This window comes from Phocoena sinus, chromosome 3 (assembly GCF_008692025.1).
Source record: "Phocoena sinus isolate mPhoSin1 chromosome 3, mPhoSin1.pri, whole genome shotgun sequence".
NCBI lineage: Eukaryota > Metazoa > Chordata > Mammalia > Artiodactyla > Phocoenidae > Phocoena > Phocoena sinus.
Window position 1 is genome coordinate 162,292,048 of NC_045765.1, and position 19,211 is coordinate 162,311,258.

The 19,211-nt window shown below is 43.5% G+C and overlaps 1 protein-coding gene across 13 annotated transcripts in view; it reads left to right on the plus strand.

Annotated features, from left to right (window-relative positions):
- Positions 1 to 19,211, plus strand: part of DNAH5 (dynein axonemal heavy chain 5) — a 262,069-nt gene that overhangs the window by 41,526 nt on the left and 201,332 nt on the right. For all 13 annotated transcript variants that reach the window (XR_004349093.1, XR_004349091.1, XR_004349092.1 and 10 more), the window contains exons 2-4: positions 13,532 to 13,666; positions 15,573 to 15,657; positions 18,149 to 18,309. Coding sequence is in view for 9 of the 13 variants with exons in the window: in XM_032625870.1 (XP_032481761.1) it covers positions 13,532 to 13,666; positions 15,573 to 15,657; positions 18,149 to 18,309 (381 nt within the window). In the remaining 4 variants the exon portion in view is untranslated. The remainder of the gene's footprint in view (positions 1 to 13,531; positions 13,667 to 15,572; positions 15,658 to 18,148; positions 18,310 to 19,211) is intronic.

Consider the following 19,211-nt stretch of genomic DNA (forward strand, 5'->3'; position numbering starts at 1 on the left):
GCTATCTCTCTGTTAACTCTACATATGGAGGCCACGCCCTAATACTGGCTGTTGAGCAGGTGAATTTCCCAAGTTCAGGTGCCAAATTAGCATCCAAATTAGTGGTAGTGTCAGTACCAGATTAGCATCCTGGCTTTCAAATCAGTCTCTTGTGAGGTTAATTAGCAGGATATTGGTGGGATGGGTTCCCTATTTCCTGTTTTATCCTTGGATGACCTGATTGGATTTGAGTTCCTGAAACTTGAACTTCAAGGACTAAATCCTGGATTCAACATGCCCAACCTTACACGTCCTGCCTTTTATTCATCTTTTTTTTTTTTTTTGTGGCCTCTCCCGCTGCGGAGCACAGGCTCCGCGGCCATGGCTCACAGACCCAGCCGCTCCACGGCATGTGGGATCTTCCCGGACCAGGGCGCGAACCCGTGTCCCCTGCATCAGCAGGCAGACTCTCAACCACTGTGCCACCAGGGAAGCTCTATTCATCTTTTTTTTAAAAAAATTTTTATTTATTTATTTATTTATTATCTTCGGCTGTGTTGGGTCTTTGTTGCTGCGCATGGGGTTTCTCTAGTTGCGGCGAGCAGGGGCTACTCATCGTTGCCGTGCGCGGGCTTCTCATTGTGGCGGCTTCTTTCGTTGTGGAGCACGGGCTCTAGGTGCGTGGGCTTCATTAGTTGCGGCACGCAGGCTCAGTAGTTGTGGCTCACGGGCTCTAGAGCGCAGGCTCAGTAGTTGTGGTGCACAGGCTTAGTTGCTCCGCGGCATGTGGGATCTTCCTGGACCAGGGCTCAAACCCGTGTCCCCTGCATTGGCAGGCGGATTCTTAACTACTGTGCCACAGGGAAGCCCCTTTTATTCATCTTGATGAGATAAATCACACAGACTAGATCTCTCAAATCACACTGCCTATGATTTCCCATCATATCTTTACAGTAAGGATGATCAAGATGTTTAATCACAAAGAATAAATTACCTTGGTTTATTTGTATGTACAACTGTGTGAGCGCAAGTAATCTATGGACATCATTTTCTATTTACATGTGAAATAGGCTGCTTGTTCTTTATGGGGAGAAAATGGCTCATTTGGGTTACAATCCGCCTATCTGATGGTCACAGCCACAGTGCTGGTAGTTAACCAGACAGTTGTCTAGACAAAGACTGAATTTATTGTACAACTTATTCAGAGCTGCGGCTTCTCTGCTTTCTATTTTGATACGGTTTAAAGTTACTCACTGTTCAAAGAAATGATTCAAATATCTCTGTTGACTCCAAGTTTACTGTTGGGCAGTGTATAGAATTAAATGAACATCAGAGGCTGTGTTGCAACCCAGCAGTTCAAATGCTTTGATTGGTTGATAAGCATGAATGAGAGGCACAGTTAAACTGTATAGCAGGTGAAGGTATTACCCTAACAACACAAGGCTTTGGAACAGAGGAGAGGGCAAAGGGGAGCGACTGTAGAAGGAAAACGAGGAGAGTATAGGTGCGCTTTTAATTTTTATTCCGTGTATATGGTGACTAATACCTTCAAATTAGACACGTGAACGTGAACTTCTGGTCCTCCAAGGGACTTTTCATGTGAAAGCCTGTTGGATGATGAGTAGGGCTCCCAGGAGTTAGAAATCATTCTGGAAGAGTCCATAAGCTGAGCAGATTGCTGTGATGTTTAGGATCGGTAGGAGACAGTTCTGGAAGCAGAGCGTCACCTGGGTTTTAACGGTAAGGAGTTGCTGTTTGTAAGCTTGCACGTGTGTCTTAGATCATCATCTCTCGCACCTGTGTGCAAAAAACCTTAAAAAATTTCAAAGTTATATTCATGTGAATTTGTGAGCAACACTTTGTCTACTAATTTTTGGATAGCCCATAAGGCTATATGTTGATATTTCAAATTAAAAATAGGGGAGTGCATCTTTAGGCTTCTCTGCACGTTGCCACATAAACGAGAACTACTTGTAGAAAGACAGGCTTCAGCTTTTGAGATGATGCTTGCTTGATGGAAAAAAACCCCATTCAGAGTGCTTTGGTGACTGCATTCTCCCAGACCTGTAAGCTTTTGTTGGTGATGAGAAATAATTAAGGCAGATTCTAGGCTGCAAGTTTTCTAAGCGCTTTGAAATGACACCCCTCTCCGCCTTCTAAAGGCCCAGAAATGTGGTCACAGATCATGAGATGCAAGGATGTGCCTTTGGAGTCACATTGAAGAATGAGCTTCCGTAGCCTAGGACTCAGCAGCCGCTTTTGATTACGCAGGTGCATAAAGAGATGTTTGGAGCCTCTTCCACGGCTGACTAATGTCAGAAGAAAATGGAGGTTTCTCCGGAACTCTGTTCTCTACTTTGAGGCATGCTTCCTCAGGGCTTGATCGCTGTATCTTTTTTTTTTTTTTTTCTTGCGGTACGCGGGCATCTCACTGTGTGGCCTCTCCCGTTGCGGAGCACAGGCTCCGCACGCGCAGGCTCAGCGGCCATGGCTCACGGGCCCAGCCGCTCCGCGGCGTGTGGGATCTTCCCGGACGGGGGCACGAACCCGTGTTCCCTGCATCGACAGGCGGACTCTCAACCACTGCGCCACCAGGGAAGCCCAATCACTGTATCTTTTATGCGTCCCCAGCAGCCAGATGATTCTGGCCAGTCTTGCAGCCTGCTTTTCCACCACAAGACACAGGGATGCTGTCTCTGCATTTCCTAAGCACTCTGCCACCAGCCATCCTCCACTTCCCCTCGCCCCACCATTCTGACGCATCCTTCCCAAGGTCAACATCTTCCAGCCAAGCCCTTGAACTTGTTTGGCTGCAAACGCTTATTCCTTAAGACCGAATGCAAGTGTCGCCTCCTCCGAGAAGCCTCCCTGACACTTTGAGGAGGCGGCGGGGTCTCAGCGCTTTGCTCCTCTGGCTGCTAGAGCCCTCGTCACATCACTGCAGTGAAATGACATTTGTCTACTTGTGATTCCCTGGAGGAAAGGGATGATGCTTCCTTCGTTTTTAAACAGCCTTCTGGTAACACAGAATCTGGCACTAAATACACCTTAATTTATGCTTGTGCAATCAGTTGGATGAATTAAACTCTTCACATGTCTGAATCTGTTTCCAATTCTTCATTTCACTTTTCCATGCTTCAATACCAAGTCTAAAAAATTAAAATTGCTGATAAAATCTCAAGTATAATTAATGAATTAGATTCTTTTTGGCACGAATGACCTTCTGGGAATATGTTTTTTGGAAGTTTCTATATATTTAGGATGCTGGCTCTGTTCACCCCCATGATGTATGATGTTAACAGAATTACCTTAATACTGTTGCAGTGTATTATGTAAATAATTACACATATTTTTGTTTAGTGCATTGATTTGACAATTTATTAAATTGTAACTTTGTCATCTAACATAATCAATGAGAAAGAATCCAAAACCACTTAACATACAAACTATAAATCTCTCTCTATTTAACCTTAGTCTGGAAATATTACTGTAATGATGCCATATTATAATTAGGTTATTGTAATATAATAATTGTCTGTATTCAGTATACACAGCCAAATAAACCATAAGCTCTCTGGGTTTAGAAAAGTCAAGCCATATATCCTTTTTGTTGTGTAATAAACACAAATGCTTTTCAATGAAAAAGCTCGAAATAATTCCATATATATTGACTCACTTATGTACAAAAGTATGGCTCAGATACGATGTCCGCCTTCTTTTTTGCTTTTCTCTTTGATGAAGAGAGCTCAGTACCAACTTCCAAGCATACAATGGACATGAATTCCAGACTTACGGATTTTGTTTTTCTTTCTTTCCCTAAAATTAAACTGAAATATGTAATTTTGCTGGTTGACTTTGTTGACCTTTAGAAAAAACACACTTGAAAGATTTATGACAGTCCTCTTGACCTAAATTCCCCTAATTGCAAAGCTAGTTTTGAAATGGAGACCCGTTTTCTCCCTGCTGCTGGAATGTATATCGTTCATGTTTCCACTGATGTATTGATGCTAGGGAATACCGTTGCTCCTTGAATTTCAGATTGCTAGGTTTCTCTGAACAGTGATTCTCGCAGTGGGGCTAGAGACTGGCGGGGGAGAGAGGGCAGCTCCTTTCCTTACTGAGAAGCTCCCCAGGGAGGGGCCATTGTTGCCCTGCGGGTGCACAGTGGAAGACAGGACAAGGAAAGACCCTTTGCTCTCAGATATGTTTTGAAAGCTGAAAGGATGTCAGTGTTGTTATTCTTTGGCAAAATAGTCAAACCGGTTTCAGAATCCTCTTAATCAGGCCCAGACCTGTTTGGCCCTGTGAACACATTTCACATGCACAGATCAAGACAACTTCCCTGGAGCGTTGGGAGGTGAATGGCTCTAGGATGTAGCTGTGGGGAGGGGACAGGTGCTGCTTTTTAGTGCCCAGGTGAGGGCTTCTGAACCTGAAGGCGTCAATGCCCCATGGGGCCACCTCGTACTTACACCATAGCCAGACCCCTGGAGGATGTGACTCTAGGTGCAGATCCATCCATTCCGCTAGTATCTGTTGAACGCCTACTTTGTACCAGGTGCTGTGCTTCACAGGACAGTGGGGAAGAGCACGTCCGGGCCTCGTGGGGTTTAGCTGAAACTCGTCCTTCCTGTCAACTTTTGCATGACTCTAGTAACAAGAAACAGAAAAGGTCTAGAGTTGCAGGGATCCCAGATTTATGCCCTTGGACTTTATTGAGTTCCTACTTCAAGTGAGAACCCGGTAGCACTAGTCAATCATGATCAAGTCATAAAATGCTTTCCGTTGGAGCAGTGTTCTCAGGCTGGGCTGCCACGATAGTCGCCAGGGGAACTTTTGAGAAACACCAATGCCAGGTCCCCATGCCGGGCAAGAGGGGTCAGAGTTTCTTGGGAGGCAAAGGAATCAGCATTTCAAAGTTCCCAGGTGATTGTGATGAGTATCAGCTGTAAGCACTCTGGTTCATTGTGATAAACAAGGGAGGTTTTGGAATTTCACCCCTGTGCCATATATAATGTGAATGATGACGTTATATACGTACTTTTTAGCAAATGAGCGAAAACCACTTGAACTATGTGGCCTCTGCTGCCAGAGGGGACTCTTGGAATTCTACAAGAATTTACTCCTGGTTTTAGAGTAAAACCAGTGTAGGATTGGGGGAAGATAGAATATATGGCCATGTGAAGGCCCACTAAGTCTGGATCAGGTCCAGATATGTGGGGTGTAGAAAATGGGCTCTAAGTTAGAGTTTGGATAGTGTAATATTGGGGGGAGAGGAGGTTGTGGTGAATGGGATACCCCTTTAGCAGGGTTTGGGTCTGCTTGGGTGAAAAATCCACATATAGTGAAAGGTAAAGAGGGGTCTTTTATTTGCTTGGAAAGAATGACCGATAAGGGAGTTCGTAAATGGGGAGATTTAGGGGCCCTGAAAACTCCAGCAAAAATAGACAAGGTTCCAGAGCTTACTGTCAGCACAAAAGAAAATTGATGGAACCCTCTCCGTTTAAGTGCTAGGCTCTTTGTGAGCGAAGCAGAGTGCCGTTCTTGTTAAATAAAAGAGGGCTTCACTGTAGCACCTGCTGTGAGTGGATTAGCCAGCGTGGAGTGTCTTCCCTTCCAGGCACCACTTTGCTCAAGTGCTCTTCGTGTGGGAAGGAGGTGTGGTGCTTCCTCTGCGGCTGTGGCCCTTCACCTGGAGAAATGAAACACAAGGCGAGTTAAGATGTGAAAAGTACAGTTAGGAGTTGAGAGTGGCTAAACTGTGGTTCTTCCAGCCAATTAACGAGCGGGTTTGGACGGTCCAGGAAGCATCACGGAGGAGCCTCTCCCAGAGAGGAAACGGGGCCCTGTGGGTTAAAGTGAAAAATGCTGGAAGCCAAAAAGGGAGGCTTTTCTTTGTTTGAAGACATGGAAATTGGGTTAACTTTGTGGAGAGGGCTCTTTCATTTGGAGAAATGAGTAGAAGTACTTCCCTCAGTTTCTGTAATTCAGCACATTTAAATGGGACGTAGGCTAAGCAAGGTTAGTTATATTTGCTGTGAATTGAGGGAGAGCCATAATCCATACTAATGGTGGAATTTCGTGCAGTGGTTTATGCTGAAGCCATAACAGCATGGAAGACCCAGGAGCTTGTTGACTGAATTCTGCACCTGCAATCATGGAGGCACACAGAGCTAGAATAATTTGCACCAGGCCTTAATTACTTGAGAGTGACTTGTAAATGATAAACTTGGTTAATCGTCCCTGGATTAGATATCAGTTGAGGTTTTACTATGTGCCAGGCGCTGTTCTGGGCTCTGGAGATATTGCAAAAATCAAAATAGAAAATATCCCTCCCTGTGGAGCTGATACTCTTGTAGGAATGATGAGATTCAGGCCATATTTATTTTATTTTACCCCTCAGGAGACGAGAAGGATCGGGTTATATATATAGCAGACAAGTGAGTTAAACTAGCCTGGGCCATTAGGTTATCTCTCTTAAAAAAAGAAAAAGAAGGACATCTTTTACCGATAGCCAGGCATTTTAGCTAGGCCTACACTTGGAGTAATTTTCCCTCTGCTCATGGATTTTCCCTGATTCATCCACAGCTGGGGAAGATGGAATAAAGTGAAACTAACTGGCCTAAGATGATCAAACCCACGTCCTTGGCCTCTTTGGCACTGTTTCATCAGGTGATTAATCATCTCTGACCTTGCGATTGATACTGAGAGCCAAAGTGAAATCTGTCTCAGAGGTATTTACTTTGGTGATTTAAGATAAGGAGTTTCAATTGTAATTTGTAGACTCCACATTATTTACAGTGATCTCCGGTGGGGATTTAAGTCTACATTATACTCTCCCCTGCTATGTTTGTTACATTGCTATAAGCACACATACGCATAAGAGAACAAAACACCCAAATAAAAAAATGGAAATAAATTCACTCAAAAATAGGCAACAGACTGACATTAAAACAGATCTCTTTCTCAGATTCAGATCTGCAACTAGGCTAATCCTATTGCCTAGAAAAACTGGGTTTTTCTTTTCAACAGAGAAATCTATGTATATTTTTTTGGCTGTAGAACCTACCCCTCGCCTCAGACTCTGCTGTGCAAAATCGTCATATGAAGACGTGGTGTGAACAGTATGATATAGATAAAAGTGAAATTGTCCAGTAATGGGTTGGGCGAAGCAGGGAGCCCAGCCTACTGGCTGCCCACCCAGGCAGGGAGCCTGAGTCCTAGGCACTTCAGGAGGCGAGGATGGGGTAGGGAGTTACCATTTGCTGGGACACAGTAGTGTGGTAGGGGAGCTGGACACAGAGCACGCCAGCTGGAAGCCGGCTGGGCACCAGTCCATCCTGGCACTAAAATATTACCGGTGTAATTCAGAAAATGGTGTCAGTTAACTCCAGTCTCCACCCACAAATCCTTCTATAACCCATGCAGTGTAGATGGGGTCTCCTCCCAAGAGTGCTCAAGATAACCCTTGAGTGGAAATTTAGAGAACGTCAGTTTGGATGGATGCAAAATTCTCAGTTGCCCGGGACACACCATGTCTTGGCCTGGCCCTGCAGACACGCCAGGGCTTGAAGCCCAGCCCCGCCACTTACTTAGCAGTGTGCTCTTGGGAAAGTTGTTAGTGGTCCGTAGTCTTGATTTCCTTGTGTGGAAATAATCATGTTTGGTTCATGGGGCTTTTGTGACAATTATACCTAAGCACAGTAAGCAGATGATGACTTGCTGATCCATAGCTAGCAATGCACCCGGGGCAAAGAGAGCAAAATGTACCCTGACATCTTCAGGAGGGTTGGGGACAAGGGTGTCCTTGCTCAGCCAGCAGAGACATGAGTGGGGTGGGCCTGGATCTGAAACAATGCCGCCAACAGGACTGGGCTTTCTAATGGTGGAGGGAGTTTAAGCATTTGTACAACTGAAAAATCGTGATTAAGTTTTGTCGCCTGAATTTTGATGTCCAGGGTCAAAGTCTCGGTCATGCCGTTTTAATTCATGCGCTGATTGCCTTAGTATTATCCCCAAACCACACCCCATTTCATCTTTGCAAATACCTTCAAGTTTGGACTTTTATCCCCATTTTACAGACAAGGGTAAGGTCTCTGTTGGAGTTGGGGGTTATAACCTGGAGCCAAAATGAAATGTGTATGGTTCATGCACAATTTACATACATGAACGCGTAGACCTGGGCTTTGGTTCTACAGAGTTAAAGGTTAATATATTAAAAAAAATTGGAAGGATGGGTTTGTCATGAGAAAAAGTCACAGAGCTTTATTATGAAAGCACGTGGCATTGGGTCTTCGTTGGGATTCACATTTTAAAATCTCAAGTTTCACCCCAGACACCTCCCGATCCAATCAAAAGATTCCAAGAACCAAAGCCAACAAACAAAAAACCAAAAAACCCCCTCAAGTCTCTTGTCTGTATCAACTTTTGAACCAATGGGAAGCAGCCCGAATGCTAGAGAAGAAACAGAGCTTAGCTGTTGCGTAGTCCAACACTTTGATTTTAGAGTTGCGGAACCTGAAGCCTGGAATGGTTAAATGACAGATGCAAAGTCTTACAATTAATGGCAACCCTGGGTCTGGACCCCACTCTGGCACCAGGGCTCGTTTGTGTACATGAAGTTGCCCCATCTTGAAAGCGCCACTTGTTTCTTGGGAGGTAGCACATTCGTCCCTGTTTTATCCCAAGGTGGTAGTAACATTCCTTGTTACCAAGTTGCAGAAATGTGTTAAATACTGTTCTAGATTTCCTTGGACATTGAATAGGTTTCTGGCCACCCTCCCCACTCCCATCAGTTGGTGCTTGTGCATGCAACACAAAACAATTTTAACGTAATCCTTAAAAAAAAAAAAGAATTCCGTGGTTCGCCTCTCGCCTTTGTCATCCCACCCTGCCCTCCCTCTCCAAGTGTCCTAGATGTTTGAAAGGCGACAGGACAAGCCACCTCCAGCTAGTCATCTGACTGCTTGTTCTTGCAGTTCCCTGGCAGCCAGAAAACTGCAAGTTTAAGTTTAGGGAGTGACAGTGCACTGATCCCATCACCAAATATTTACTTGACATTATTGACTTTTTGTGGTAGTAAAATAAAAGTCCCTCATTGTACCAGCATACCTCGGTATAAGGTAATGAAAGCTGACATTGATAGACATTGTGCTTTTTCATGTACATGGCACTGGGGTTGACTTCATATTACTTATCAGGAGATAGAATAGTTTATGTAAGAACATATTCAATGCTTAACGTGCTTTTGAATATAGCTTTGAAAACATTTTCTTTAAAAACACACTGATAATTTGCTTTTATATGTAAAATTGCTTTGGAAGGTTTTTTCATCTGTGATATTTAGGTAAAAATAGAATAATTAGTGTTCTGTTTTAGAGGCCAATCTCTCCTTTCCTCCGCTGGAATGTATAGTTTTTTCCTTTGGAGCCCTGTAAAATCAGGTCATAGAATAATGTGTTGCCATGGCAGAATGTTGTAGAAGTTTCTGTATTCTTTGGAAGGCTTCAGTTGGTTTACATCCTGACTTTTCTAGTTCTCTAGTTTTTTTTTTTTTTTTTTTAATATTTATCTGTTTGGCTGTGCCGGGTCTTAGTTGCGGCATGCAGGGTCTAATTTCCTGACCAGGGATTGAACCTGGAGCCCCTGCACTGGGAGCGCAGAGTCTTAACAACTGGACCACCAAGGAAGTCCCTGGTTCTATAGCTTTTTAATGTCTTTTTGGCTGCCCAGCATTTGCCATGTTGTTGGTTTGTTGCTGGATCCCTGGCTCCCCTGGTTGCCCACCATGTCTTCAAGCTGCTGAAGACATTTAGTACAAACCCAGAAAGATCACTCTGAGAAAAGCCTTTATTCCTCCCTGACGAGAGTGTGGAAAACAAAGAACAGGACATTTACCTGGTTTTAGCCACGGTTGAAAAGAGATTTAAATTTACTTCTTTTTGATGTTTATGGAATGTATACTTTGTGTCAAGACCCGTGTGTTCTTTTTTTTAGGGAAATGGCAAAAAAGTAGGTAGATCGTTTATTTTTTTTAAACCTTAACCTTGCCCTGCATCCTCACCCCCAAGCCCAACTAATTTGTCTCCCTTCAGTTTTGGAAAAAAGAACACAAATCGCACATGTCTAGCGATTGCCTTTCAATCACTTGGAAATCCCCAACTTTTTCCTCTTTACTTTTTCTTAAGTCTTTTGTATCTTAAAAAATTCTCCTTTGACTCTAACTTCCCCTCTTTCTACTAGTAACCACATTTCTTTCCTTTATAGTCAAGTTTCTGGAAGGAATAGTTTATATTCAGTACCTTTATTATTTTTTAAAATTTATTTTTATTGAGGTAACATTGGTTTATAACATTATATAGGTCTCATGTATAGGACTTCCCTGGCGGTCCAGTGGTTAAGACTCCATGCTTCCAATGCAGGCGGTGCAGGTTCGATCCCTAGTCCAGTAACTAAGATCCCACATGCCATGTGGTGTGGCCCAAAAAAAAAAAAAAGTGGAGATATTCATTCCATGAATGATTTCTCTTTTACCAATCATTCTTTTCTCAAGTCTGAATCCATTTGTTTTCTGTCCAACCAATGGAATTATTCTAACAAGGATTATTCTGTTACCTACTGATGCATAACAAACCGTAAGAGAGCTAATGGCTTAACTATCCGTTATCAATTATCTATTATCTCTTAACAACTATCTATTATCTCTCTTGATTCTGTGGGTGGCTGGGCTCAGCTGGCTGGTTCTTCTGTTTCAAGTGGCCTTGGCTGGGTTGCAGTCATCTGTTGGCTTGACTAGGTTGGAATATCCAAGGCAGTTTGAAAGTTGATGCTGGGGTATCAGCTAGGAGATCTTCTGGGCTGTCAGCCAGAATGCCTTGGATTTTCTCCGTGCGGTCTCTCCATGGGTTTGGACTTCTCATAGCTTGGTGGCTGGGTTCTGAGGGAGCATTCCCAAGTGCAAAGGCAGAAGCTGAAGGTCTCTTAAGGACTAGCCTAGGACGTTTTACAGTCTCACTTCTTCTCACATCCTTTTGGTGAAAACTTGTCACAGGGCCAGCCAGATTCAAGAGGAGGGGATATAGAGTCCATTTCTTGATAGGTTAGTGGTACAACCACATTGCAGAAGAGCTGTGAGGGTGCTGCAGTCATCTTGTAAACACAATTACAGGAAAGATCTGGTCCATATTGTCTATTGTGCTATATTGAGAACCAGTATCTGTATCTGTCTCTGCAATGCAATTTCACCTTTGGCTCCAGATCCACATTCCCAGTGGTCGGTCTGTCCCAAGCTCTGGGAAATGTGGCCACAATCCACCTGCCTGGCCTTCCTGTCTTCAGGTTTGCATCACTCCAGTCCACTTTTTTTTTTTTTTAAGATTTAATTTTCTTTATTTTTGGCCGCGTTGGGTCTTCGTTGCTGCACGTGGGCTTTTTCTAGTTGCGGTGAGCAGGGGTTACTCTTCGTTGCGGTGCGTGGGCTTCTCCTTGCTGTGGCTTCTCTTGTTGCAGAGCACGGGCTCTAGGCGTGTGGGCTTCAGTAGTTGCGGTGCGTGAGCTCAGTAGTTGTGGCTTGTGGGCTCTAGAGTGCAGGCTCAGTAGTTGTGGTGCACGGGCTTAGTTGCTCCGTGGCATGTGGGATCTTCCCGGACCAGCGCTTGAACCCGTGTCCCCTGCATTGGCAGGCAGATTCTTATCCACTGTGCCACCAGGGAAGTCCCTCCAATCCACTTTAAAAAAATTTATTTTTATTTTTATTTTTGCGGTACGTGGGCCTCTCACTTTTGTGGCCTCTCCCGTTGCGGAGCACAGGCTCTGGACACGCAGGCTCAGCAGCCATGGCTCACAGGCGCAGCCGCTCTGCGGCATGTGGGATCTTCCCGGACCGGGGCACGAACCCGTTTCCCCTGCACTGACAGGCGGACTCTCAACCACTGTGCCACCAGGGAAGCCCCCTCCAATCCACTTTTTATACTGCTTTCAGAATGACTGATGTTTTGAGGCAGCACAGACAGCTAAACATCTTTCCTGATTTGAAACTCATCAGTGACTCTCCATGGACTTCAGATAATATTTATACTTTCTAACATGGCCCATAAGATATTTTATGGTCTGACTTTTTTTCTCATTTCCTATTATGCCTTTTTCTTTTCTTTTTTTTTTTTTGGCCTTGGTGCATGGCATGTGGGATCTTAATTCCCCAACCAGGGATTGAACCTGTGCCCCCTGCAGTGGAAGCATAGAGTCTTAACCACTGGACCGCTAGGGAAGTCCCTCCTATTATGCCTTTCTAGTTATTTTCAGTTCAGCCATCCTGGCTGCCTTGTGGTTTCCAGACATGCTAAGCTTTCTTATGTCTTTTGGCCTCTGCATGTGCAGAAATGCCTCTATCCCAGGGAGTGTGGCCAACTCTCCTTCAACTCGAGCTCAAGCCACCTCTTCCTGAAACTTTTCCTGTACCTCCACCCCTCTTCAGCCCTGGGCTAGAGGGGGAATCCTCCCTTCAGCTCCTTCTCTGAAGACCCATTAATGCCCCTGCATAAATCTGATGCCCCTGTAGCAACCATAATGCCATCCTCTCATATTTACATTTTCTGCTTACATTCTGCCAACCAGGCTATGAGTTTTTTTGAGGTCACTGGGTAGTGTTTACCTCTAGAGTGCTTGTACATATTTGAGGTTCAGTAACTGTTGAATATAAGAAAGGATCCAGAGGGGCTACCTAGCAGGAGCTACTGGTTAGCATTAAAGATAATGCACTTAATTGAAAAAATGAACTAGAAGTTGAATATCCACCAATGGTAAAATGGTTGATTATGGTACATCCATATTGTTGAATATTTTGCAGCTATTATAGGAGTTGGAATGGTCTGTACTAAACTAAAAAGAAGTCTGTGATATATTATTAAGGGAAAAATGCATTAAAAAATGTTTACTATATATAAATAGAAATGTGTATATATGTTTGCATATGTTTGTATGAACAGAGCACATATGGAAAGATATGCTTCAAACTGCCAATGTTGGTTACAGTGAACTTGCTTTGTTATTGTAATAAACAGTCAGCAGGTAAAAAGTAAGCAATGGTATTCAGAAATTAATTTCAAAACCAGATATGAACCTGTAGACAAAAAAGAAACATAGGAGATAGTGTACAAGAATAAGTCTTACTTTAGCAGCCTAGGAAATGTTTACAAAAGTGGAGATCTTTTTGATTTTGGTGTGTGTCTGTTGAATGCTTATATATGCGTAAAATTAAGTCTGTAAAGATTTGGAACAAAATGTTAACGGTAATACTGTCTGGTTGGCAGATGATTTTTATTTCTACTTTTGGCTTATCTGTGTTATGGAATTTCAAAACAATGAGCACATCTTATTTTCATAATAGAAATAACATTATTTCTAAAAACAGAAGATAGTACATAAAAACTGGTACCATTAAGCTGTTATCTGAATACCCAAGACTTGAAAAAGCACCAGTAGTATGAAATGATTACAGAATGAATCCATTTGAGAACAGCAGTTGCCACATAACATTTTTCTTCCCTTCTTGTAGCAAAGATTGAAGGAAGAGAAGGAAGCCAAGCGGGCTCGTCTGGATGGGAGACATGACTACTTATTTGCGATTGTAGCTTCCTGTGTGGACCTCAACAAAACCGAAGTGGAGGATGCCATTCTAGAGGGGAATCAGGTGCGATGCATTTGAGTTCTCACTGACTTGATTATGGAGGGCACAGCTGGCGTTGTCCTATGGCAGAGTCTGTGCTGGGCCTTAGGGAAGGGTGTCTGTTTCAACATGCTCAGGACCCTATTCTGGCTTGGTATGGGTGGTGGCAGAATGAGCTTGGCTCTCCAGCTCTCCATGTTGAGTGGGGTATTTAGAATTGACATTCTGACAGTGATGTCTGTGTCTCTCTACATCCAGTGAAACTGGGCTCAGGCACCATTTTGGAACCTGAGGTTAGAGAACAGAATCTCGTCTCAGCTGCTGATTTATCTTATCTTTTTTTCTTTTTTCTTTTTTTTTGAGTTTATCCCGTTCTAGCCTGGGAGATTAAATGTGCCATACTTTTCTGGCTTTGGCTTTGATTTGGCAGCTGAATCTGGTTTCTTTTGTTCCTGACCTGACTTCCATCTTCTGCCCTGATATCCCTTCAAAGCCTGGGGTGTGATTTAGTTGGTGGGGAGACCAAAATACGGGAAGATACAGTTTCCTGGGCAGGGAGGAAGGCATTCCAGGAGCTGTGATGTTTCCTGAAGTTTTTTTGTTTGTTTGTTTGTTTTTTAAACTTTTTAGGTATTAAAAAAGAAATAAAGAGAAGAAAGGAAGGAAGCCCTTTTTGTTGACAGGGATGTCACATTGTTGATAATACTTTTTAGTGATAGGCTTGTAAATGTTTGACAACCAGCTTTGGGCAAGGGGAAGGAGGAGGCACTAGTTTGAGCGTTTCCTGATTCTGTGGAGTAAATATTCCCACCATGGCTGATTCCAAACGACCAACGTGATGTTACTAAACACCGAGTTGGGAGGAGTTGTGGTCAGTTGGCTGTCCCAAGCCTGTACGAGCCGGCCGTAGCCCTCTACTGCTTTATCCCTTCCTGCAGTGCCACTTGGGTAGGGTTAATTGGGGTCAGTGGACCAATTCAGGGTGGATAACACCAAAATAGTTAAACTACAGAATGAATCAGTTAGGAGTTGAGGAAATGTCCTTTTCCTTTTTCTCCTCCTCATAGCTAACATTTATTGAATATTTACCATATGTCAGTCTCTGTGCTGATTTTTATCTATTATCCCATTTAATCTTCGTAATACCAGGAAGTAGATAAAATTATTCCCCCCAAAGGAGGCATAGAAGGAGACAAGTTCACACGGCTGATTCAGGCGTCGAGAGACAATTGGATTTGGGATAATGCAGATGGAATAACTGAATAAAAGCTCTGAACTGTAGGAATCCCACCCAAGTCACACTCTATGCCGTATTCAGGACCCAGAAATGTCAGGACCCCGGAGGCTTAAAGACAACATCCTGTATCAGGCTTACTGAGCCAGAGGGTGGGGAGAGGGCGGGGAGAGAGTTTTTTGTTTTTTTTTTTCTTTTTTGCGGTACGCGGGCCTTTCACTGTTGTGGCCTCTCCCGTTGCGGGGCACAGGCTCCGGACGCGCAGGCTCAGCGGTCCTGGCTCATGGGCCCAGCCGCTCTGCGGCATGTGGGATCTTCCCGGACCAGGGCACGAACCCGCGTCCCCTGCATCGGCAGGCCGACTCCCAACCACTGCGCCACCAGGGAAGTCCGATACTCATCTCTATTTATATCTGCCTTTAACAGCTCAGCACTTTAGGAAATCAGCCAATATGGAGAGACAGTCTTTTTCAAATGTGTGTATGCCACAAATATTTTTATGATTAATCAACGCACTTCTGTGAATTTAGTCTTTACTGTGGTAAGATATTTAGTCTTTCATGGTTTTATTTTAAAAAGATATGATCCTTTCTATATGGTTTGCTGAAGTCCTATGCAGGTAAGAAAGATGATGGTAACTGCTGATTTAAACGTGGTTTCTGATTCAGTCATTACTTTGCCTTTCCTTTTTCCCAGATTGAAAGAATCGATCAGCTTTTTGCTAGTGGAGGTCTTCGTCACGTCATGTTTTACTATCAGGATGTGGAGGTAGCGGAAACAGGTATTTAAATTTGATGTGACATAACCCAGAAATGTGTTGTTAGATTGATCCAAGTATGGCATGAAGCAGGAGGCCACTGGGAGCACTGACCACTTTTACCTTGGTCGGGTGGGACGGGTGGGGAGTGGTGAGGTGTGGTGGGTGAAGCCCAATGGAACAGGTTCTGTTTTCACCCCAAGCAAAGCACAAATGGTGGTGGGTATGTAGCCTGGTTGTTCTAACTTTATTTGGGATATTTTGTTTTCCTTTTCAGGCTGTGCTGGCAACTGGAGAATAACAAAATAACTTACATTTTGAGACTTCCCTTCCTTACATGTTAGCGCATTCTGTGCAGTTATGTTCTAGAACTTCTTTTGGGCATCTGCTTCTTTTCTATTTCTTTTTAGCATAGGAATTGTTGCCAGTAACAGTAGTTTTTTAGTTAAATATCATATCATGTTCATTTTCTGCTGACTGTGATTCAAACGAATAATATTGAATGACAAGTTTAGCCATTTTCACTTAAGAAAAACTTGCAAATCTTCATGTGGGTTCAACTGGCATATCCCATTCTACTTTTATGTGAATTAATGCAATTTTAAAGCCAAACTAGGGACATAAACAAATATATTATGATTATATTAAAATCATATGTAGGGTCAATCCCTTTATGACCTCTTGGAAGGAAAGGAAAATAGTTATTGCTCTTGGCATACAGTATGACCATGGTTTTTGTTTAAAAACTGAGGAAATTATGCACGCATAAGTGCCTGGCATTTTCCCAAAATTATCCGTTTTATGTTTTGTGGTCAGAAAGGGCACTACATTTTGAGTGAAAAAATCAGAAGACAAAAATTTTAAATTATATCCCAGATTGCAAAACATAAGCTCAGGTGAATAAGTTCACCCATGAACGACACTGGGTGAAGCTGGCCTTTGTGTGTCAGTCTTACATTGAGTAAGAAAGATTCATGGACGTAAACACAAATGCAAGCTTGTTCTTGTTTCCCACTCTCCTTTAAACCTTTTCGGTAGGAGTAGCTTTTTTTCTGACCTTGAATTGAAATCCAGACAACCCCATGAAGTTTTCTAGATATTCTTAGATAAGAAAAGTGCCCATGGTTGTTTCCAATTACAAACAGTCTCAATTCAGAAGCTAAAAATATCCAGTTGATCAAAACTAGTCGATCTAAAGTTAAATCTTCTCTACTCTTGGCCCTCCCCCTTCCTTCCATCCCCCAACACCCTTGCAGCAGGGGCCTCTGAAGGTCAGTGCAGTGGTGGAGGAGCCTACGGGTCTCCTTTTCTCCCTCAACTTCTCCTTCCACCCCTTGCCCAATCATGTTAATCATAGTTTCTGACTGAGTCGGGCTTGAAGCAGGGCAGAGATTACAGCTAAGAAGTAGCGGCAAAGGTTTTACTTGACTGACATCTGTCGTGAGCTGACTGGCCTGGCGTTCTCTGGGCCTTGCTCAGATGGGAAGACTGAGGCACAGAAAGATTAAGTAACTTGCTCCAGGTCACGTGGCTCGGAAGCTCAGCCAGAGATGGAAACCCCGGGAGACTGACTGCAGAGCCCACGTCACCCATCACTATGCCGTCCTACCGCTACAGCAGCCTCCTGACTCTAGCGATACTGCAGGGCCAGCTGGACCAGGACAGCAGGAGGTGGAGGTTCTGGAGTTCTGTAGTCAGAACAGGTTTTTTTTTTTTTTTTTTTTTTTTTTTTTTCGGTACGCGGGCCTCTCACTGTTGTGGCCTCTCCCGTTGCGGAGCACAGGCTCCGGACGCTCAGGCTCAGCGGCCGTGGCTCACGGGCCCAGCCGCTCCGCGGCACGTGGGATCCTCCCGGACCGGGGCACGAACCCGTGTCCCCTGCATTGGCAGGCGGACTCCCAACCACTGCGCCACCAGGGAAGCCCCAGAACAGGTTTTTGATGTCGGCTCTGTTGGTGTGTGACTTGGCGCGGGTCACCGCTGCTCTCAGGGTTGTAAGGAGTTTTAATAATGTAGACACGGTGCCGAGCAGAGGGCCTCACACAAGATACACGCCAATAGATGCTGTCTCCTTCCTCACCCTTTCTTGCATGAATGATGACTTTTGTAGCTCCCGCAAGAAGCTGCTCTGGACCAAGCTCTCTTACTCCGGTTTCTCCCGGTCCGGTTTTTGCCTGGAGCAACAGTTCTGAAATGAACTGTGGTCTGCAATCGAGCAGATCCTTTTATTTACTTTTTATTATTTATTTATTTTATTGACATATAATTGACTTAGTTTAGTTTCAGGTTTACAGTGCAGGGATTCGATATTTTTGTCCATCGTAAGATGATCACCATGATAAAGAAGATCCTTTTAGGATCCCTTTAGGCCTCAGGCTAGAGGTTGTCCAAGAGGTGGAGTTTCTAGGGCACGTGGCTGAGTCAACATATCAATATTTTAACAAGGAAACTTCATTCTAAGAGGCGACCACATGGAAATAATATTCGTAAAACTAAAATTCTTTTGCATTTATAGGGCAACTTGGCTCTCCAGGAGGAATAAATCGTATTTCTGGAAAGATTAAAAAACCTAAGGTGTTCGTGACGGAGGGAAAAGATGTTGCTCTTACTGGGGTTTGTGTATTCTTCATCAGGACCAACCCTTCCAGACCCATCACCCCTGAGAACATTCATCAGGTAAGAGGCAACAGCAATCCTTTATCCCAAATTACCAAAAATCGCATAAATTCTACCACAATATCCTTTCCCATGGAAACAAGCATCGTATTAAGTATTTAAAACTACTTTCAAAGAAATATTTTAAAAGCACTAAAAGCAAGCAATTAAGAGGACAGTTCCTTAAAATCTGTTGAGTAAGAGGACTTAATATTCAATTTATTAACAAAAATTGATATAACATTGTATCTGTGAGTGTGTGTAAAACAGTGAGGTGTTTCCTTTTAAAAACAATTCCTCTACATCATTTACTAAGTGACATATTTCTTACATTTAAAATAAGATTTATTACAGCAGATACACCCTTGAACAACACAGGTTTGAATTGTGTGGGTCCATTTATACATTGATTTTTTTTCAGTAGTAAATACTACAGTACTATATGGTCCACGGTTGAATCTGAGGATGCGAAACCAGGGATAAGAAACCGTGGATATGGAGGGCCGGCTATACGTTACACCCAGATTTTCCAACTGCTCGTAGGGTGGGAGACTGTAACCCCAGCATTACTCAAGGGTCTTCTGTATAACTTTATTTTTTTTTGCAAAACAAAATGCATCTGTACAAATCTCCCCTTCCTTCAGTGGGTGCATTATTTACTTGGAACAAATAAACTGGTAAACATCTGGTATTCTACTTATTTCATACTTTTATTTTTATTTATTTTAAAGTCTTTTAAAAAAATTATTTATATTTATTTATTTATTTTGGTGCATTGGGTCTTCGCTGCTGGGCGTGGGCTTTCTCCAGTTGCAGTGAGTGGGGGCTACTCTTCGTTGTGGTGCACAGGCTCTAGGCGCGTGGGCTTCAGTAGTTGTGGCTCGTGGGCTCAATAGTTGTGGTGCACGGGCTTAGTTGCTCCG